The sequence below is a fragment of the Cyprinus carpio genome, chromosome A20 (assembly GCF_018340385.1).
Source record: "Cyprinus carpio isolate SPL01 chromosome A20, ASM1834038v1, whole genome shotgun sequence".
Lineage (NCBI taxonomy): Eukaryota > Metazoa > Chordata > Actinopteri > Cypriniformes > Cyprinidae > Cyprinus > Cyprinus carpio.
The window spans coordinates 18,809,953-18,832,462 of NC_056591.1; the positions used below are offsets into that span (position 1 = coordinate 18,809,953).

The 22,510-nt window shown below is 38.0% G+C and overlaps 3 protein-coding genes across 10 annotated transcripts in view; 2 read left to right on the forward strand and 1 right to left on the reverse strand.

Moving 5' to 3' along the window:
- Positions 1-523: 523 nt before the first annotated feature.
- Positions 524-9,131, forward strand: LOC109047452 (heterogeneous nuclear ribonucleoprotein U-like). Of its 3 annotated transcripts, XM_042777983.1 has the most exons (14): positions 524-1,127; positions 2,223-2,337; positions 4,864-4,937; positions 5,024-5,163; positions 5,243-5,342; positions 5,450-5,562; positions 5,649-5,912; positions 6,483-6,602; positions 6,693-6,990; positions 7,127-7,396; positions 7,481-7,740; positions 7,954-7,955; positions 8,163-8,259; positions 8,456-8,506. In XM_042777983.1, exons 1-14 carry the CDS (start codon positions 689-691, stop codon positions 8,504-8,506), a joined length of 2,343 nt encoding a protein of 780 aa, XP_042633917.1. In that variant the 5' UTR covers positions 524-688. The 3 variants fall into 3 exon arrangements, with proteins under 3 accessions (XP_042633917.1, XP_042633915.1, XP_042633916.1); XM_042777981.1 differs by lacking the exon at positions 7,954-7,955 and having other exon boundaries at positions 525-1,154; positions 8,456-9,131; XM_042777982.1 differs by lacking the exon at positions 7,954-7,955 and having other exon boundaries at positions 526-1,127; positions 8,456-9,131.
- A 1,956-nt stretch (positions 9,132-11,087) lies between these two features.
- On the reverse strand, positions 11,088-13,658 carry lft1 (lefty1). Its single transcript, XM_042777984.1, has 4 exons — positions 13,277-13,658; positions 12,850-13,093; positions 12,498-12,737; positions 11,088-11,787 (listed from the first exon to the last, which is right to left on the reverse strand). Exons 1-4 carry the CDS (start codon positions 13,641-13,643, stop codon positions 11,463-11,465), a joined length of 1,176 nt encoding a protein of 391 aa, XP_042633918.1. The 5' UTR covers positions 13,644-13,658; the 3' UTR covers positions 11,088-11,462.
- Positions 13,659-16,443: 2,785 nt separating this feature from the next.
- Positions 16,444-22,510, forward strand: part of LOC109089642 (serine/threonine-protein kinase MRCK alpha-like) — a 50,885-nt gene continuing 44,818 nt past the window's right edge. For 3 of the 6 annotated variants that reach the window (XM_042777987.1, XM_042777988.1, XM_042777986.1), the window contains exon 1: positions 16,444-17,500. In XM_042777987.1, the coding sequence (XP_042633921.1) occupies positions 17,323-17,500 (178 nt within the window). In that variant the 5' untranslated portion in view covers positions 16,444-17,322. The remainder of the gene's footprint in view (positions 17,501-22,510) is intronic. The other 3 variants (XM_042777985.1, XM_042777990.1, XM_042777989.1) reach the window with 2 other exon arrangements.

Genomic DNA, 22,510 nt, shown 5'->3' on the forward strand with positions numbered 1-22,510 from the left:
CTCGAACCCACAACCTTTGGGTTAGGAGTCAAACTCTCTAACCACTAGGCCACAACTTCCCCTGTGATTAGATTTATTGTATGTATGTACGAATGTATTGATTATTGATTTTAATGATATGCTGCAGATTGGATTGTGCCAATTTCATTGGGACTCTGTTACAATGACAATAAAGTAAAGTAAGCAAGATATATATATATATATATATATATATATATATATATATATATATATATATATATATATATATATATATATATATATATATATATATAGTATTCAACTAAACAACACATTGATAAACACGGGAGGTTGGGGGCATTTTATAAAAATACAATTCATAAGGGTGATATTTAGAAAGGTCATATAGAAGAAGAAGTAGGATGCATTTACATTTGCAATGCTCACTACAATGCCACTAAATCATCTTGAATTCACGAGCGAAAAGTCGTAAGCAACTAGAAGGGTCATTACGGTTGAACACGCCCAGTTTCCTCGATGCTGTTGCATTGGGAGGGGTCTAGTACCCAAGGCGCCATTGAATTGTTTTGCCGGTGGACAGACGCAGAATCACCGCGGCTGTGCGCAATTCAGAGAAGCAAAGCGTCCGTTAGCGCTCCCTGGATTGCAATATTATAACGATCGAATCTTTTAGTTTTTTATAGTCCATCTACACTAAAACGACAACATGAGTGAAATCAACGTAAAAAAGCTTAAGGTGAACGAGTTGAAGGACGAGCTGAAGAAGCGCCAGCTTTCCGACAAGGGATTGAAGGCCGAGCTTATGGAGCGTCTGCAGGCCGCGCTCGATGCAGAGGCCCAGGCCGAAGAGGAAGAGGCTGCCGCGGCAGAAGCAACAGAAGAAACCGAGGCAGAGGGAAACCGTGTTGCAGTCGAAAAAGAAGGCATGGGTGAAGAAGAGCCGGAGGGTGAGAGCATGGAGGCCGAGGAGCAAAATGGAGACGGGGGTGATGCCGCTGTTGTGGGTGATGGTCAGGACGATGAAATGGGCGAGGAGGAGGAGGATGGGGACGCCGGCGTGGAAATGGACAAAGCCCTCGATGAAGAAGAAGAGGAGGAGGACGACGAAGACGACGAGATCATAGACAGAATCGACGATGAAGATGGTGAGCCTGAATCTCATCCATTAGAGGGTGAGTTTTGTGTTGAAACGCCGGGAGTATCGTGTTCACGTGGGGTTTGAAGCCGGTGAGATCATCGTTTAGCATATGTGGCTAACGGCTAACCGGTGGCTATTGTGTAACGTTAGACAGCTAACGTGCTAATCCGGTCGGTTTCAGTTCAACGTACGCGCTAGTTTGTGGTTTAGCGTTTAAGTTGAGTTAGTGAGTTCAGGATTTTGAGGGTTTATTTGTTTTAAGCCGTGTTAGCTAAGCTAGTCTAATTACCCGCGCGAGCCTTTTGTCTTTAGGAGTTTGTTGCTATTGTTGATATTTTGTTACGGTTAAAGGTATATTTTAAACTCTTAACTACAATTAACGCATTTTTATGCTCTATATTGCGTTGTTTTGGTCGGTTTAGCTAGTTTCTGAAACCGCGAATTGGCTCGCGAGAGAATGGCCTCGCTGCAAAATATGATGCGGGTCGCCCTCGCGTGGACGTTGCTATGCAGAAAACCTTACGGCAGACAATGAACAAGTGCGGGGTATAGTAAAATTAATGCATTCTCAGCGAGTAATAGGGTTAGGAGTACTATAAAATGGTGAAAAAAAATATATAAAAAGCGTCGAAAGAAAGGGACATATTAGTTTCGGTTCAGGTTGCTAGAAGGCGCCATCTACTTCCGTGCGAGGTCAGTTCAGGGTATTGCGTGTTGACGGTGTTCGCCGTTTATTTGTTGTCAAAGATGAAAGCATTGGCTGGTAAGCCAGCTACAGTAGGCTAAATGTGTATATATAAAAACACTTATTTTTTTTTATTGTTTGCATTACATTTTAGAGAGAAGCACTTTAAAACACAATCAAAACTAATTGCACCCACCCTCGTTTTTGTCTGGTCTGCTTTATTATCAGATCAGTGCTTGCAGTTTAAATCCTGAATGCCATAATGACATAACCAAGCGAAATATTCTGTCTGATCAGAGGTGGTTGGTTCATTTTGTAACTCTGGTTAAGTCCGAGCACTCCTGTCGTGTGGGCCACCCTTAAAACCAAGGTCCAACACGTCCGGGCATTTCATTACTGTTTGTTTTATTTTCAAAGGGGATGCGGACAAAGACATCAGTGCTGATCAGAAGAATAAGAAGGGTGTTAAGAGACGCCGGGAGGAACATGGAAGGGGCTACTTTGAATTTATTGAAGAAAGCAAATACAGCCGGTAAGGATGGGAGCAATGGCCTTCATTATCCCCGAAGTGCCACTTTTAATATATATATATATATTATATTGGCTTTAAGTGCCAATGCCTTACCTAGAGAAAACAACCCTCATCTACCTCTTAACTAAAGTAAAGCTTTGTTGAGGGTGATTCCTGGCTAATATAAAACACCTTACCTTCAGTAAGCTCATGAAACAACACTTCAAAGAGTGCTCTGATGGAAAAACAGTATATGTTGTTGTTAAACACACACACACTCACACTGTTGTCAGGCTTACTGTATGCGCGTGTGGTGAATCAGGCAGCGAACAAAGCAATGACGATAGCACGAGATGCGGCTTCTGTCATGGGAGGCGAGGGCCAGTGACGTAGAGTTTATATCGCAAAGTGTATCATGACGTAATTGGGCGGTTCAGTAATGGTAATGAAGCAAATTGACGTTTAAATCTTCAGATGTTCCTTCGTTGTTTGTATTTTTTGTTTCTCTTTTCTTCATTTAATTCTGAAAGGTTAAATGCTATATTTTATTATTTATTTTTATATTGTAACAATGCTTGTTTTATGCGTTTGGAAAAACTATAAGGAACTGTAATAACTTTTCCTTTTACGTTTCATTCATGGTCAGCAGGTAAGTACAAACATTTTGCAGTTCTTCACATTGCATAAAGAAAAGGAAATATGTTTACATCTATAATGCATGTTTTTTCTCCAAGTGTGTGGTGCTCAATTGCTGATTGAATACATTTATTAATTTTCTGGCTTTTCTGGTGCTCACCTGTAGTGAACCAGTTTTTGGATAAAAAAAAAAAGTCTCAGTCTGCTTATATTCTTTAAGTTTATGGAAGAAAATGTATATATATTTTTTTAATGTATTGAAATTCCAAATGGAGGATCTCAAGCATGAAAGTCCCCAACTATTATTTAAACCAAAAAATTGTAGCAATATCTGTACCTGTTAGTAATGACGTTGATTGACTGGTTTATTGATGGGATGTCCCGGGCAGGATCGTCACTTGAATTTATGTGGCCTGACAGAACATTATGATGGTGGCAACCCCCATACACTAAGACTTGTAAAGACTTGTTTAATGGCCCCCCTCGTTACAAGGTGTGAGATGACATCTGTGAAATGCTGTTGGTTACTTCAGAAAACAATCTGACAAGATTAAACCTCCAGATGTCCATAAAAATATTGTTGAGAGTTTGTGCTGTTTATAGAAAATGTTAACTATAACTGATTGTGGAGTCTGTATAAAAAAGAATAGGCCAAAACCGCTGTGAGAACTTAGATTAAGGTTAAACTTTAGATTCCAGAAAGATCTGCATGTAGATATAAATATATAAATACCCTGAGACCTTTTCAAACCATGACCCAATAAATAGGAAAGGGCAACAGTTTCCTCATAGCACAACATTGATGCTTTCTATTTCCCCAACAAGTTTTCTTCCAGGCTTCATCGTGGGGTAAACTGGTAAGCAATGATGGCAAATTCTGCATTCACAATTGTGAATTCACAAAACAGTATAAGATGTTTTGAGCAGCCATTGTAAGGTATTGTAAATCAACTAGGGATGTAACGATTCACTAAACTCACAATTCGATTCACAATTTTTTTTTTAACAAAATGAGATTTAAGACAAATTATAAATTAAACGTGTCATTTTATTATTGCTTGGACAAAATGCTGCATATTTCTTTGTGAAATTGAAATATAACACTATTATAATATAGCACTTGCATATCATTGCTATTTTATTGGTTTTGATTGCTTCTATTGACCTCATTTGTAAGTTGCTTTGGATAAAGGCGACTGCTAAATAATGAAACTTAAATATAATGTAAATGTAAATAGCAAAACAAAATTTTAAAACAAGCCCCAAATCAAATAAGTAACACAAATAAAATAAATCTCTTCATATAAACAAAATAAGGCTTTGTCCGTGAACTTTCCATTTCAAATTAGAAGCAGGCAACCACTGCGTTTTAATCATGATCCAAACAAAGATGCTGCATACATGCAACATGAGCAGTTTATAATCTAAATTAAATTGTATAATTTCGAAATTTGAAGCAAAAACAGAATGATTTGTCTTCAGTTTTGTGAAACTACACATAAAAATATCAGCATGAAACCAAAACAGCAGACTAGCTGAATGAGGCGCAGCTTCACTTTCTGCTAGCAGGTGGCGCTTAAAGCGTTTCTTTGGTGTCCGCTGTAAACATTGCATTATACAGAGCCAAGATGAAAAGAAAAAATACCATCTAAACTTTTCTAAAGACAGTAAGTTCCCCTCAGACATACATTCATATAAACTCCTACGCCTATTTGAATCGCGATTTGTTTAGCATCTCAACCAATTTGAATCGATTTTCAACCGGCTCGTGGTTAATCGTTACATCCCTAAAATCAACTGTTGACGCTGCTGTGGCTATGAGGAAGGACCTCACCTGGACATGGGAAGCATGCCAGTCCATCACAGTCCTGCTTCACTCATGGAATTAATGGCTTATTAACTCTATTTCAGGTCCAAGTCTCCCCTGCCACCTTTGGAGGAAGAAGATGAAGAGTTTGACGACACCCTGGTCTGCCTGGATCCCTGTGAGTGCTTTATATGTTAAGAAGCATGCTGACCATTTAAGTTTCTCTTGGACTAACAAACTTATTTATTCACAATGTTTCCGTAGACAATTGTGACCTTAACTTCAAAGTCTCCCGGGACAGATACAGCACCTCCTCTCTTACCATGGAGAGTTTCGCTTACCTTTGGGCAGGTGGCCGTGCCTCCTATGGCGTAAACAAAGGCAAAGCCTGCTTTGAAATGAAGGTGAGTACTGCAGTATATTTAGGCAAACTGATGAGAAAGTGATGAATTTTGAGTTATTATTTGTCTTTGGCATTTTCAGATCACTGAGAAAATTCCAGTCAAGCATTTAAACAGCAAAAACATGGACTTCCATGATGTCCATGTTGGCTGGTCCCTGGCTAATGGAAGTCTTTTGCTGGGTAAGTGCAGCCAGTTTATATAAACATGTTTCTATGTTGCCACAGTATATGATTGCACAGCCCTATTTCATTTTCTAAAAATAAATATGACGTTGTTACTGTTTTAGGTGAGGAGGAGCATTCCTACTCTTATTCGAGCAAAGGGAAGAAGACTTCAAACTGTGTGACTGAAGACTATGGGGAGAATTTCGATGAAAATGATGTCATCGGCTGTTTCATTGTAAGTCCTGCCTCACACAATAATTGTATTTTTCATTTTAGTTTGCATATTCTAATGTACTTTGGTTTTTCTTTGATCTTGCATAGAATTTTGAAGCTGATGAAGTGGAGATTTCCTACTCTAAAAACGGCAAGGACCTTGGTGCAGCTTTCAAGGTCAATAAGGAGTCCTTGGCAGGACAAACTCTGTTCCCCCATGTTCTTTGCCACAACTGTGCGGTTGAGTTCAATTTCGGTCAGAGGGAGACACCATTCTTCGCTCAGTTGGAGGGCTTCACCTTCCTGCAGCAAGTTCCTGTGGATGAGCGTATCAGAGGACCTAAAGGACCTGAGACCAAGAATGATTGCGAGGTGGTACTTTTTTTTTTTTTTTTTTTTTTTTTTTTTTTCTATTTATAAATCTTGAAACATGAATATACACTATGGTTCAAGAGGTTTTGTTTGAAACCAATACTTATAGAATGTAAGATTATAAATTTAACAAAAGATTTCTATTTCAAATACATGCTGTTCTTTGTTTTTTCTGTTCAACAAAGATATTAAGTAGACCGACTGTTTTCAACGTTGACAATAATATAAGATGATTGTTGAGCACCAAATCGCCAGATTAGGATGATTTCTGAAAGATCATGTGACACTGAAGACTGGAGTAATGGCTGCTGACAATTCTGCTTTGCCATCACAGCAATACATTTAGATTTTAAAATATATTAAAATAGAAATTGTCTAATCAAATGAATGCAGCCTTGCTGAGCATAAGAGACTTCATTTTAAAAATGTTACGGCTCCAAAAATTTTGAACAGTATTGTATAAAAACAAAAAACAAAACAAATCATCATGACACGTGAAACAACATGAAAATGGTAAAAAAAAAAAATTGCATGCATTGACATAATTGTGATCACTATGTTGGTTTTAAGGTGATCGTCATGGTCGGCCTTCCTGGATCTGGAAAAACTGCTTGGGTAAATAAACATGTTGAAGAGAACCCTGGGAAGTACAATGTCCTCGGCACCAACACCATCTTGGAAAAGATGATGGTGAGAAACATTTTCCCTAAAAACTTAAGAAATCTTGTCTGTCTTAATCTATCTTGTTTTCTTGTCTAATCTCACTTTTTGGACTTGCAGATTGGCAGCATTAAGAGACAAAACAAAGACACGGCGAAACTCTCAGCCATCTCTCAGCGTGCACCTTTGTTCCTGGGCAAGTTTATTGAAATTGCTGCCCGCAAAAAAAGAAACTACATCTTGGATCAGACGAACGTGTCTGCACCAGCCCAGAGAAGGAAGATGTGTCTGTTTGCTGGCTTCCAACGCAAAGCTGTAGTGGTCTTCCCAACTGATGAGGCCTTCAAGGAGAGAACACAGAAGAAAGCAGAAACCGATGGCAAAGATGTACCTGAGCATGCCGTTTTGAAAATGAAAGGTAAGACATGAAGTCATTTCACCACTGCACCTCTAGTTTTCCTTGGCGTCCAAAACTGCATAGTTTAAAAGAATTAAAAACCAACCTAGCACAAAGTAGGACCATCAAGAATACAAAAGTTTGTTTTTACCTGCAGGTATCTACACGTTGCCAGAAGTAGGAGACTGCTTCTCCGAGGTCACATATGTGGAACTTCAGAAGGAGGAGGCCGTCAAGCTCTTGGAGCAGTACAAGGAAGAGAGTAAGAGTGCTTTGCCACCTGAAAAGAAACCCAACCAAGGCACCGTGACCCCCAAAAAGGGAGGTGGACGAGGCAAAGGGCCTAGGACCCAGTTCGGTAGGGGTGGTGGTCCAGGCCCACGTGGAGGCAGAGGTGGATTCCAGGCCCGTGGAAACTTCAGAGGATGTAAGTCGCTTTTTATTGAATTTTTGTGAACCGTCATGTTAAATTTACATTGAGAATTTAAACCTCATCATTCCTCCTTTTTAGTACCAGTACCACATCGTGGTTATAATCGTCACCCACGCGGTGGCTACATGCCGCCGCCGCCACCACCACCTGTCTTCCGAGGAGGGTTCCATAGCCGAGGTGGAGCCGGTGGGATGCACAGCCGGGGAATGGTCCCCAGGGGTGGGCACATGAGAGGCGGCAGAGGTGGAGCAATGGGCCGCGGAGGGCCTGCAAACAGAGGTAACATGCACCGCGGCGGTGGACAAGGCAGACCCAATAACAGAGGACACTTCCAGCAGGTTAGTATGTCTTTTGCGACTACACTACTGTTGAAAGATTTGGGGTTGGTAAGATTTTTTTTAATAGACTACATTTATTTGATCAAAAATAGAGTAAAAACCGTAATATTGTGAAATATTATTAACATTTAAAGTAATATATATTTTTTATTTTAAAATGTAACTTATTCCTGTGATGGTAAAGCCAGTCTTCAGTGTCACATGATCCTTCAGAAGTTAATATGCTGATTTTGGCTTGTAATAAACATTTCTTATCAATCTAGAAAACATTACTAGAAGGTATGGAAACTTGTTTTTGCCATGGGATAAAAAAAAAAAAAAACAATACAAAAAAACTCTTGCTGATCCCAAACTGTTGAATGGTAGTGAAACCTCAATTTGACTTTGACTTGGAGAGTAATTTTGATTTTTCACATTGTTAGATTCCGTGGAAGAGGAGGCCATCAGCAGAATCGTGGTGGTTTCGGCAACAAAAACGGATCTTTTGCCCAAGCCTTCAACCAGAGTTGGCAACAAGGGGTAAGTACAGCTATTACATGTCCCACTGAGAAAGCTAATATTTAATAGGGTCACAGATAAGCCATACATTGTATAAACTTCCAATGAGAAATCTAACTTATTCAAAATCTTCATATTGGCTGTGATTTCCAAAGTATTATATAATGAAATCAAATTGTAGTCCATTTGACTGATGAAACTTTCTTTGACCCTTTAGTTCTGGAACCAGAAGCCATGGAATCAACAGTACCACCCAGGATATTACTAAATGCGCATTTGTATTAAAGACTCATGGCGTCTTGTGCACTGGAATGCACAGCCACTGAATAACCATCCACTTTTATGGTCCTTGTTTATTATAATTTTTTAAAGGAAGTCCATTTTTAAATAAGAGAAGCAAGTGGCAAACAAACATTCCGCCTACTGAAGTGAACAGTCTACGTTCTACATAGATGTGTGCTTGCTTCACTCTTAAATTTTTGTAAAATGTATTTCCTCCCCCTTTTATTTTGTATCACAGCTTTGATATATTGTTATATCAGGAATCCCAGCATTTGTCTTCTGCGAGGGATGCTTTCAATTTCAGGGTTGTGAATTTTATTCTGTAAAATGTCATTTTTACTCAATGTAAATTATTATTTTTCAGGGTTTTTTTTTTTTTGTGTGTGTGTAAGAGTTATAGTGTTTAAGAATCCCTGTGAACCTTAATCTTTTAGAATCTTTTGACAATAATCATTCATATTTACGCAGCATCTCTGCCATTCATGTTCAGTGGAGGAGTGAACATATTGTCCTCTATTTACTTCTTATAGATTCAAGTTTTTCTTTGTTAGCCCAGACTGTAACAGTTACATCATATGTTTGCAATAAATGATGTGCTTGCTTTTCTATGACCTTTTATGGCTTTTGACTGATATCTTGAACAATTCATTTCAAAGAGCCTTTGAATGTCAATCAGATTTGTCTCTTAATTCAGCACCATCAGACTCTACTTTATTGTCTTCATCTTGTATGGCGTACACTGGACAGATTTTTAAATCAGTTTAGCCAGTTACTTTGATTTATAATGTTTCTTTTGCACTGCATAATTTTGCGCATTTGTCATCTAAGAAACCAAGGGAAAACACAATGAAATTTACATTCATCTGAAGTTAAGCACTTGATTGTGCTTATTGATTTACACAATTCAACAAAGCTTTGTCGATTTATTGCGCCATCATAACGACTGTGCACTAAACTTACTAGTACTGTTCATTCTGATTAACATTTTATAGCAACACTTTTTAAAATGGCTTTGCAAAATATTTAATGCAAACTATTTTGTTTTAACTGAGTAACTGCTATGTTGATCTATGTAATATTGCAACTAACCTGTTTCAGGTGTACATTAAAATGACATTATACAACAATATTTAGACCATTTTACAACAGGACATGTCCCAAAAAGTTTCCTTTGGGATTAATTTGTCAAATGGTGGCCTTGACAACTGTTTTAGATCTAATAGCCAGCAAATAAGCAAGTTCTCTTATGTTAAATTCTCAGATGCATTACTAATGTTACATGGAGAGAGCTGTGAAATACTGGAGAGTTGACTGGATTTACTAACTGATATGGATTTTCTCTAATTACATAACCTGCTTTTTGATACCTATCTTTGAAACCACAATAATATCACATACACCCCATAATTCCATCAGTGAGACATCCTGATTTTCATCAGTCCAGGCCCTTGATTTGTTTGAATGAATCCATTTCATATAAAGCGCCAAATGGCCAAAGAAAAAGGGCAGCTATTTTTGACTTAAAATTGGTGTATTTTATCATGATGTAATAGCTGAAGTGGAATATTTTAACTATATACCATTTAAATTGATGTAAAAGTAACTTATTTCAGGAAGTATTGTTTGTTTTTTTCTCTGTAAATGATTTTCTGTGGGATAATGACCCTGTCCTTTAATAGAATGTGGTTTTTAACTGGATAGCATGGCATGAGAGATTTGTGATGATACTGTTTTACTACACAGACATTGCTTGTGCAAAATACGCTATTTTGAGGATGAAAAATGTAATTACTAAACTGTACTAAAAATGTGGCATTGTGTGTTCTTGAGAGATGGCAGGTGGTACGTTGTTTGTATTTTGGCTTTGATTTTTCAGCAATGAATGTTAAAAGTGTTTCATAATGTAAGGAAATGTGTCATTAAATAATGTAATAAACCTCTGAGATTAATCATTGTTTTCTCACTGAATTGTTCTCTGAATGCAAAATATTTCCATAATATAACTTAGTATAGTTATAACTGAAACTGTTTAAAGGGATAATTCACCCCAAAAATTACATTTTTTGCCATCATTCACTCACCCTCATGTTGTTCCAAACCTGTATGAATGTTGGTAACCAAACAATTACTGGTCCCCACTGACTTCCACAGTATTTTTTTTTCCACACTATGAAAGTCGATGGCTACCAGCAACTGTCTGGTTACCAACATTCTTCAAAATATATTTTTGTGTTCAACAGAAGAAAGAAACTCATACAAGTTTGGACCAACTTGAGGGTGAGTAAATTATTATTTATTTATTTATTGGTGCACTATCCCTTTAAAACTGTGTTAAATTCTATTGTCATTAAATAAGTAAATAGAGAAATTAAAAGGACAAAGATCCGTTTGAAGAACTGGTATTTGTAATTTTTTTGTAAAATCTCAATGTAGGCTACTTTGTATCAGAACCATTTGCTCTGTTAGGAAAGTCATGTTTAACGAAGGATCTTGACACTCCACACCCTTTTAAACTCTACAAACTGTTTTGTTGTGTATATAGAGTAAACAAAAACATGACTGCCTTGTGTATTTATGTCTGGACTCCATGTGGCCATTTGCAAATACTGTAATATGCAAATATTTATTTGGCTGACCAGAAAATCAGTGAATGAGTTGAGAAAGTTTCAATGAAAAATAGTTTAATTTATATTGAGTCAACATGTTGACGTACAACAAACCCATTCTATTTACTGCTCAAAATATAACATCTACAAATCAATCTCTTCAGTTCATACGGCATCATATACAAATGCAAAAATAAATGCATATCAATTTAGCAATATTTACAAATTTATACAAAGTGCTTGAGCTATCTCAATAAGGCTTAAGTTGCCAACACCCTTTTTAGCCTAATAGCTTTTAAGTACATTTCGTCACGTGGTCAGTGGCAAATGGCATATTCATACAACTGAAATATTATCCATTGCGCATCCACACTTTTCTACAATCATATTTGGGAATTCGGCCACCTCAATTTCAGTATAATCTCCCTTTTTCACTAAATACATCATCGGTAGCGGCGCGCTCTCCACAACCGCGCACTTCCTCTCTCCGTAACCGTAGTTGCGCTTGGGCTGCCGGCAGCCGCCGTTGCACCGGAACGCCTGATACCCGGATGGTTCGATGATCCAGTACTGGGTCCAAGTCAAGGCTCGGAAATTGATGAAGTATTTTTCCCTGCAGCACATTTCACTGTCTTTGTTGGTTTCACAGTCTCCGCTAGACCTGCAACGTAAATAATATAAGAGAATAGGCTATTAACACATTGTATGTTTTAAATGAAACGCTTTTTTATTTTTGAGAAATTCCTCCCGTAACACTTTAACACTACGAAGCCCATATTACACATAAAATCACATATATATATGTATCACATAAATATGTGTAATTAGAATAACAATAGAGTGATTCTTTTGAATAGGCTACTTTCCACTAAAATTAACTTTGAATTTTTTTACATTTACATAGCTATAAAATATTTTTTTAAATATTTTAAAGTTTAAATGAATCAATAATTAAATAAAAGTAATAATTTGTATAATGTGCCACATTGACAAAAAATATCAGCATCGCTATTAATTATTTGATTATGATTATTTACATTTAATCATATATAAAAATTAATTAAGTAGATAGATAAACGTGTACAGATAGACATATAGGCTTATATATATATATATATAAATATATATATATTAATATATATATATATATATATATATATATATATATATATGATACATAAATTAAGATGATTTTTTTTTAATGTGGCAAATTGTGCAAATAAATAGGCTAGGCCTACTTTAAAAAGTTACGCTGCATTCAAATTAGGTAAAAGTAACCCAGTAATACAAGGCAGGGTCCAATAAGAAATGGCAAATTAAGTTAATGCTGTTTATTAGCATAATACTGCTTTGAAACGAAGCCACGCTTACCCAAACTCCTCGAGGTTGAGGGTGTAAAGAACAAGCTCAGGTTTTCCCAGAGTGTTGTCGTTTGGACCTTGCGTTGTGAAACGGACACACTTGGCCATTTCTGCCGCGTAACTGCCGGGTCTCTCGCCCTCGATCCACACCTCAAGGTGCATGGGCATCTCCATTTGCCTCTTCGACCAATAGTGCACCGCCTGGGTGACATCAAAGCTCTTCCAGCCGGTTTCGTGAATGGGAATCAACCTGAGGAGGTAATGATTGTGACAATTAGCATGCTTGTTCCATAACGCCAATCAGCAGTGGAATTAGCATAATGAAGAAAGAATAATGACCGTCTGTGGCCGTCTCTGCTTACCTGGAATCCACTAGTGAAGTTCGGTTTGACCCGTCTTCCAGAGGTTCCACCCAGTAAATGCTCACCCGGGCGTTGTTGACGGGTCTGTGGCCCTTTCTCTCTGGTATGGAGCGCTTGTGTGGGGCTTTCTTGAACAGTTTCAGTTCTGCCATGGTCACTTCACTGTTCTCCGGAATCCTTGATGTCATCTCGAACACCACACGTTGACGTGTCGTGTCAGAATATACAAATTCACCAGCGATGTCTGTAATAGATGAGAGCGATTTATTAACAAGCTATATTTACATTTTGCTTATTTAGAATTCATTTGTGAATATAGCAGCATTAATTGTTCATTTCCATGGCACAATTGTTGTAGCCTACTAAATTGTAGTAGGCCTATTTAATTTCATATCATGTGCACTTTCAGTTTGCATATTAATCTTACCTGCATTGCCAGGGATTCCCCTCAGTATGCCGGCTAAACTGGGAAGCGAGCGGCGTCTTCTTGCGTGGTGCAGTTTCAGCATGGAAATATATTTGTTCTTAATGTGCGTTGGAATCACAAGGTTCTCCAGATCCCGCTTGTGAATTTTCGGAACTTCACTAAGTCCCAGTGTCTTCAGCAGAGCGTCTTTCATGTCTTCGTGGGTGAAACCCCTTACCATTGCGAAAAGTGCTGCGCAAAGGAAGCACGCGGCACGGATTGAGGACATCTTCCACGTGAAGGGGCTGGAGAGTTTCTGACTCTGTGCTGCTGTTCTCGGGCTGAGATGATGACGCTTTGACAGCGGCTCGTCCTTAAATGCGCCCATGAGACCCCCAGTTGTTCGCACTTTGACAAAGGGGTGGTGACTGAGATCAGAGGGTAGGTGATACATGAAAGCATGATTCATCAGAGAAATTAACGCAAAATGTACAATTTAAACAAGAATAAGAATTCAAATAACCCCCTTTCATTCAAATAGAATAAGATGATAGATAGATAGATAGATAGATAGATAGATAGATAGATAGATAGATAGATAGATAGATAGATAGATATGTGTAAAAATAGATGACAGATAGATGTAGATAGATAGATAGATAGATATGTAAAAAATAGATGACAGATAGATAAACATGTAGATAGACAGATAGATAGATAGATAGATAGATAGATAGATATGTAAATAAATAGATGATTGATAATGTATATAGATAGATAGATAGATAGATAGATAGATAGATAGATAGATAGATAGATAGATAGATAGATAGATATGTAAATAAATAGATGATTGATGAGCATGTATATAGATAGATAGATTATGCAATACCAAAACGGGTCTCAAAATCTCTTTATAATTACATAATTATGATAAAAAAAACTATTATGTATGAATGTAGATTATATGTACTACTTAATTTAATATTAGGCTACCTTTACTGCTGACAAATGATGTTCTTGTGTGGATTTACCGATGACCTTCCAGACATAGTGAACCTAGAATGCACCCTCCTTTCCAGTTTGCATGTGCACGTTGATGTAGCACCCTTGTTCCTCATGTGTACATTCCCCTGGACATTGTAAAACATTCCTAGTCTGGCAAGAGTCTGTCAGTATGGAGTATCAATCCCTCTGTCTAATCACCTTTCTGTTGATCACCCTCGCTGTGGGCCCATCATCATTGGGTGGTCTAAGGGATTAGATGTTTATTCGAAGACCACCATCCTTCTGCTAGATGCACAGATTAAAATTATTAGGCAAACATACTTTTTAATCCAGGGTTGTGGTATGGATGTGGATTGGGAGGCTCTTCACATGTTGGTGATTATCTGATTCCATTGCCAGATTTACCATGCCTTGTTTGGTCACACTAACATTAGAAGAGGGGCCAGTGGCACTGAGGGCCCAGTGTCTGAGTATGTGTATTGGCCCCTCTATTTGCTCTAAGATGTCAGACAGACTAAAGGAGCTCACAGGAAGAACAGATGACAAATGACTGGCTGGAGATTAATGCAATACAAATGCAGAATCAGGCAAAAGAGCTCACTGTTTGAGCCCAAATGAGTATCTGCTACAAGAGACGATTAAGTATTTATATTTAAAAAAATAAATAATAATAATTATAAAAATTAATAAATGAATAGAATACATTAGAAAAACTGTAACTAAAAACAGGCATGTTTCTCTGATTATTTTAGAAATAGTTTGTTGGACCATCCTGCAAGTCTGGATGCGAATGTGAACACATAAACCCACATATAAAATAATAAAAAATACAAATGCTATATTTTGCATATTTTATGGAAAACTTTTTTTTTTGACAGTCATGTTAGATGTGAAATTAATTGGCAACAGTCCTCAATCTAGGGCCCTGCTTGACTCATTTTGTACAATACACATGATCCATGCAAAACTGAAGTCCTGGAATCTTGTGTGATTTCTGTCAGTCTTCTGTCCTTCCCTTGTCGATTATTTTGAGGCCCTTTGTCAATATAAGTACCATCTAATTCTCACGGGTAGTAGCCCTTAATCAAAGGATGGAGGTACACGCCAATCAACAAAACATGCGCTAATTAACACCTCTCTCTACTACATACGAAAGACAGACAGCTCTATTCAAACGGGTCCCGCCTCAGTTTGATAAAACAACAAACAGTTCTATAGCGACGTCATAAAGGTAACGACTGTAAATATTGCTGCGTTGAAAACTCAGTGTTCTTCTGTCAGCGATTAGAATCATAATGCAATCATTTACGAAAATCACTTATTTTAATTTAAACGTGGTTAAGTATGTTTAAATAAATTCTCATGGTCAACAGAAATTAATAATTGAATTTGAACTTCCTGTTCAACATTCCCTACATCCTGCCGCAGTTTGGTCCTAACATCAAATGTTTTGACATGAAAGACACGATTAGCACCTTGTTAGGCCTGGTGTGGCGATTGTCAGATTCAGATTTATAGAAGAATTGTTATGAGAAGAGAAGATATCATGTGCTCAAACGTCAAACGCGGTAACAGCTGTGCTATGACATTTTCGTTTGATATGTAACAAATATGTTTTATTGTTATGAAAATTGATTTTATTTAGTAAGTAACATAAACACACGGACATGAGCCTAGACGAGGAGCTCAGACGCACTTTATTAAATTCCATACTGAAATTGCAATGCAGAATATTGGACACAAGAGGGCGAACGTGCTATATATATATTTGTGTGTGTGTGTGTTTTTTTTTTTTTTTTTTTTTTTTTTTTTTTTGTGTGAAGTACTCTCAGGGTGCGAATTAACCACAAAACAATGAACTTAATGTATGTAAAAGTATGTATTCTCATATAATACTCACTTAAAGAGCATTTTCAAAGGTATGAATAACAAAAAAAAAAAAAAAAAAAAAAAGTGCAAATAGTGCGATAAATAGACGCTCAAGAACAGAAGTCGCGTTCGCCTGCATTGGTAACCATAACAGCAGGACGTTGCAAGAGCTCTTTCCGTCATCCGCTGACGTACGTCAACAAAAAAGTCCTGCCATTTTCACATTATTAATTATTTACCACAATCAAAAAATATATATATATTTAAACCAGTTGACGGTTAGCGCACTGCGCTCGAAGACAATTTAGCTTGCGCGAAACGAACCTCAACAACAAATTACTAACAGAAATCCCTTAAACGGTCGACCCCGCTTGAAGGTCAACGAATAATTGTGGGATAATTCGCACACTCTACACTAGTATACACTACTCTCATATTTCTCTCCAGCATATCCCTCCATTCCCTGCAGCAGATGCTGTGACGGTCGCCATGATGATGTCGGGTTTCGCCTGCAGCAGCAGCAGCAGCAGCGAGCTGTGAGACGCACACACACGGCGACCGGGAGCGGAGCAGGGGAAGGCAGCGGAGTCCTCCAACCGAACCCACATAAACGAGGACGCCTATTTCCAGCCCCTCGCCGTAAAGCTTCTGTCGACAAGTGCATAACAGTTTTCGAAAGCAAGGCTCGCTTCTTCCGCCAGTGTTTTAAGAGAGGAATTTAAAGGAAAAACAGCTTGCTAGGGCTTTCGCAGTCCCGCCAGAGGAGGGGCATATGGGGCTTTGTAGCAATGCAGATCCCGTGCTGCTGATGCGCTTTTGTTACTGCATAATGGATAACCACAGATATCACCATATCACAGGGGATTGCTTTAAACTTATTTGGTGACTTGTTTTGTGAAAAGTGTCCTTTAAAGGAGAAGCTGAAATCGGGGATACATAAGCCTAGGTTTATATACGTCAAATCCACCGGCCAGGGCAGGGTCGATGGCTGTAAGTTCTCTGCATCTAAGGACTGCGAAATCATGATGTTGAGGATTGATAGGGACGCATCGGTGCGAGAGGGACCATGATAAGGCTTGACAATATTTTTTGAGACATTACGTGATTTGGAGCGTTCACTGGCCGGTCCCATTTGCTACCTTGGGAGCAAAAACTGACCATACTGTGAGACATCAGCAGCAACTGAAACCATGTCTGGAGAGGTGCGTTTGAAGAAGCTGGAGAAGCTGATTCTTGATGGCCCGTCTCAGTCCAGCGGCCAGTGCTTCAGTGTGGAGACCTTGCTGGATATTCTTGTTTGTCTGTATGATGAGTGCAATAATTCTCCCCTTAGAAGAGAGAAAAACATCCTGGAGTTCCTAGACTGGGGTAAGACATATTTCATGCACTGCACGACTTGTCTTTCACGCGATTAGCATGCATATATTTTGATGGCTTGACAGTTCTTTACATATTATTGTTGTGTTTATTTTGGTGTTTAATGTGTTTAGTTAATTCTCGGGGAGTAGCTGAAGGTGCACTCAGCAATGATGAAGACTCCAGAGCAATCAGTCTTAAAGAAAAAGTGGTTTTATTGTACATGACTCGGGTCTGTCCCTCATGTTGAGATCACATGACCAGCTGTGTCAGGCAACTGACCGTGTTACTAGTAATAATAATGTTTACTTTATATACAGTTTTCAGCCAGCACTGAAGGCATCTCACAAAACATAAATGTTCTTCTAAGCCAAAAAAAAAAAACCTGTCTATTTTTCACATTTTTAATTAGTTTATTACTTCATTCTTTTGCTTTTCATTGTATTTTTATTGATTATGAACCTTTTATGATTACTATTTTAATTTTTAAAATTTTAAATTACCTTAAAGGGGTCATATGATGCAAATTAAATTTTTCCTTTCTCTTTGGAGTGTTACAAGCTCTTGGTGCATAAAAAAGATCTGTAAAGTTGCAAAGACTTAAGTCTCAAATCCAAAGAGATATTCTTTTATAAAAGTTAAGAGTCAACTACGCCCCTCTAAAATGGCTCATTTTAACACGCCCCCACATGTCTACATCACGATGTGGGAAGATTTGCATAACGCTGCCCAAATGTTCACCCAAAGAAAGAAGGTGTAATTTTTATTCTTTCTGTTTGTTCAGGTGAAGTGTTGTGGTGTAATTATGTGTTTCATTGTGAAAGTGAAACTACTTTGTTTGGCCTTCCAAAAGAGGACACGACTAGAAATCAGTGGTTAAGGTGTATTTACAACATGGTTCCGGAACAGTTCAACCCAAATATTCAACAACATGGTTCCGGTTTTACGGAGGGCGAGGACTATTTCCTGGGAGAGTAGCCTACAATGCCGTTGTCTGTTTCTATAAAGTTCGGCAATTCCAACTTTGCAAGGACAGTCTGACGCTTCTGACACACAGTCTGTAAGTACGTTTTCATATTTAAAGGATTTGCCACTGATGATTCAAACGCGAGTTTTTAACAGTGTAGAGGAGAGCAGATTGTTTGTCATTTCTCCGATCACAAATGCAGACATGGTTTTATGTTTTCGCAGCGCGATATGCAACGCAATGTGTAAAAATACAGTGTAAGTCATTATAATCAGTAATTATGTCCCCACTGGATGCAACAAATGCCTCGTTTATAAAGGATTTTATTGTTTTTGTCTTCTTGCACTGGGACACTGCATCACAGTATGGTAAGGGGCGTAACATTTCTGTCACAAGCTTGAGGAATTCGGCATAGAGGAGCAACAATAATGTTCATTATGTGAAAATAATGTATTTTTTGAACCTTAAACCACATGAACACATTGCATTATACCAAATACACAAAATAATGTTCTTTTCAGCAACGTCATATGACCCCTTTAAAGCACTTTGAATTACCACTGCATATGAAATGTGCTATACAAATAAACTTGCCTTTGCCTTGCCTAACATAGCCTGAGTCAGCAGCATAATTCAGAGTGATGGTAAAGAACAGCATCTAGACCAGGGGTATCCGGAGGGGTGGTGTCTTGCAGAGTTTAGCTCCAACCCTAATTAAAGACACCTGAATCAGCTAATCAATGTCTTACTATGCATACTAGAAACTTCTAGGCAGGTGTGTTGAGGTAAGTTGGAGGTAAACACTGCAGGACACCAGCCCTCCAGGACTGAGTTTGGAGACCCCTGTTCTAGAGCAAACTTTTTGTATCCAGGCTGATATGTGTCTGTATCATGTCCAAAACCTTTAGCACTATTGGAACAAATAAGATGTGAATGATTAAGACAAATAGGCAAGCTTTTATGTGGCAGAGTTCATCCTCCATCTGTAAATGATCTAATTGCTAGTTTAAAATGGAGCAGAATGAATGCTCTTCTGAAAAGTTTGGCATAACTAGCTGTCATGTTATGCAACTTTCTGTGAAATGAATAGAATGCAACAAACAGCATTTAAATTCGTTGACCATCGTCTGAATGCAGTGCCAATTCACAGCACAGTCCCCCTGTAGTTCGGTGTTTTGTTTACAATCTTCTGGTTCTGGGATTTTAATGAAAATGCAAATCAAAAATGCCTTCAAGTGACTTAGTTAGACTCGTAGAGATGGCAGAGCTGGTCATTGTTGTTGTACTCAGGTCAGGACGTTTTTGAGATAGAGCTATTGTGCGTCATTATGCATGTGTGCTTATGTGAAAAAGTGTAAGTCCCCTTTTCCTGTAGGGATTCTCTGTAGGGCAGCATCAGGAAACTCCGCTGAGCCGCTGGACACATGATGTCATATGGGGAAACGGCAGCGCATTGTGTCTGTCCCCTTTGTAGACTTGACTATTTAAAGACTGACTGGATAGGCCACTCACTCATGAGCTCATTAGCTCACTCATTCATTCACATTTCAATGTACGCCGCTGTGACAGTCAATCGGCATGGAGACCAAAGTCACAGTTTATTGTCACTGAGGTCAAATTTAGCTTCACAAGGGACTGCGTGTCTTGCTTCTTTATGACACACTAACACATTTTTATGGCGTTCGTATTTCAAAAAGGAGGCTGGAAGTCCAGCGTTAATTTGTAACTGAAAGGCAATGAGGGGATAAATTTGTCTGGTTGCTCTGGTTTTCCTCAGCATCTGTGGACAGTTCATAAACACAGTTTCAGAGGACCCATCAGCCACTGATGATTTAGGTAAGAACTGATGAGGATTCCACATTCATCGTTGATAGATCATAATTGGAGCCTTGAGGCAGTCACAGTGTACTAAAACATAATGAGAATCACATGTATGTTGGGACAAGGCCGCTAAGTTGTATTTATATGCGAAACCCCCTGGAATGTCCCAGTCCTCCAGAGAAATGTATGCATAACCGTGCAAGACACATAATGAATGATTCATTCATATTTCCTTCGCTTCCATCGCCAACCAAGTCTAGACCAGTGACCCAAAGCCATATTGTATTGTTCTGATTATTTTCATTGTGAAAGAGTGAATTCATGCAGACTCCCTGGGCTTTTCACTGAAATAGATCTAGGGCCAATTGGCAAAGATGTGTACATACTTCAGCTTTTCATTCGTTTTCCCTTGACTGACCCTGTAGAAGATTGGAGGTAGCTTGGGGGAATGGTTTGCCGGGGTTTCCAACATGATACAATTATTAAGCAGTGCAGTATGTTAAACAGGTATTCCCTCAACTACATTCCAAAACCTACAGGAATATAGAGTATTTTGCATTGTCAGTACAAAACCAAATTGGCTTACTGTCTATATGGAATCCTTTGACCTTTTCGCTTGCAAAAAAGTATATACGACAGTTTTTGGACATGTTGCTGTGGTAATATAACGATATTCAGTGAATTTTATTGGTGTATAGTATAAATACCATGGTAAGCTTGAGATGAAACGTGAGATGAAATTCTTAAGTAGAAAGACTGAAATAGTATTTTCTTGTAAAACGTACTCCAATAATATATATATATTTAAATTATATTATTATTATTATTTTTTTTACAGTGTATGTAAATATGGTAATAATTTTGTATCATGATATACAGTGTCTTTATTGTTAACGAAAATGGAAAACTATTCAATTTTTTTTTTTGGTTATTTAAATAAAGCTGAAATAAAATAAAACATAATATTAGATGAAAAGCGTAGACTTAAAAAAATCAGAAACATGGCCTTGGCTAACTAACTGAAATGAGATGAAGCTCTAAAATGACTAAAACTGGAAAATAATAAAAATTAACTTTAAAAAAATGACCAAAGCACATTACAAAATGACTAAAACTTAAAAAGAAAATTAAAATGAAAAATGAAAATCTAAAAACAAAAGCTAAGTTGAAATATAAATAAATACTATAATAGTATATCAATCAAAATACAATGGTATTAATATCTGATACATCATGGTACGACTACAGTATTGTTTGGGACTTTTTGTATTACACAAGAAAACATTTTGTGGATTTTTCCAATTAAATTTTTATTGTTTATTCATATTTTTATTTTTATTCATTAAATTTAAAAGTGAGGTCACTGGACATATGGCTGTATTTCACAGTCCGTTACATAGATATCCTGCTAAAATGCAAGGTATGCCAGACATTGAGCTGCTCTACACTGAGGTGCAAGAGCAATGCCAGAATCCCCAAATAACGCCTCAGCAATGTAGAGATCTGGATGCATTGTTCCTCCCTGTCACATGATGTTTCTCCTGTGGATGGCTTGGCTCGGATCGCTCGGCTGTAATAGTATGGTTTAAAGCCAAAGAATTCACCTCTTCTCCCTCATCTGTCTCCATTCCCACTCCGGTCCCTCATTCCAGCAAACCCTCCAGCAGTCAAACAGGAACATCTTATTTAAAGCTAACATTATACACTTAAACACCCGCCCATGCCTGGAGCTGTAATATGCACACATAAATGTGGGAAAAGAGAATGTTATTGTCATTATATATGTATTGTAATGCATTCTAGACACATGTTTAGGGTGTTTTCGCTAACAGAGATCTGTTATTCGAGATAACACACAACAGTTACCAGATAGCCAGTGCTGCAGTGCATTGGTGCTCTGAGACCCTCCTTGCACACTGTAGATGAGAAATTGCTGCACTCTGCTTAGACTAAGGCCAGATTTGCATGGAATTGGTGTATGGGAGGTTTTGGTTGGAAGTGCTGACTCTGTGCAGTGTGAAGAGGCTCATATGGCAGCTGTTTGATGCCTATGCTATGTTGTCGTTCTTTGTCTTCCTCTGTATGCATCACAGTTCTTGACTGGCCAGCCTCTTAATCAGTCACTTCTGTGTACCAGCTTTGGCAGAGCAAAATAATGGACACTCTCAGTTTCACTCACCATTTGAGATCGAAGTAAACAAATTGTGGCAGGTGACAGTTGACCATGTTGTAAG

Bases quoted from the DNA above. Each gene is read 5' to 3' on its own strand.
- LOC109047452 (XM_042777981.1), top strand. From the start codon at position 689: ATGAGTGAAATCAACGTAAAAAAGCTTAAGGTGAACGAGTTGAAGGAC. The intron at 5,563-5,648 runs GTAAGTCCTGCC...GATCTTGCATAG, and splicing joins ATGTCATCGGCTGTTTCATT to AATTTTGAAGCTGATGAAGT. The intron at 8,260-8,455 runs GTAAGTACAGCT...TTGACCCTTTAG, and splicing joins ACCAGAGTTGGCAACAAGGG to TTCTGGAACCAGAAGCCATG.
- lft1 (XM_042777984.1), bottom strand. From the start codon at position 13,643: ATGGGCGCATTTAAGGACGAGCCGCTGTCAAAGCGTCATCATCTCAGC. The intron at 13,094-13,276 runs GTAAGATTAATA...CATCTATTACAG, and splicing joins GGGAATCCCTGGCAATGCAG to ACATCGCTGGTGAATTTGTA. The intron at 12,738-12,849 runs GTAAGCAGAGAC...TTACCTCCTCAG, and splicing joins ACTTCACTAGTGGATTCCAG to GTTGATTCCCATTCACGAAA.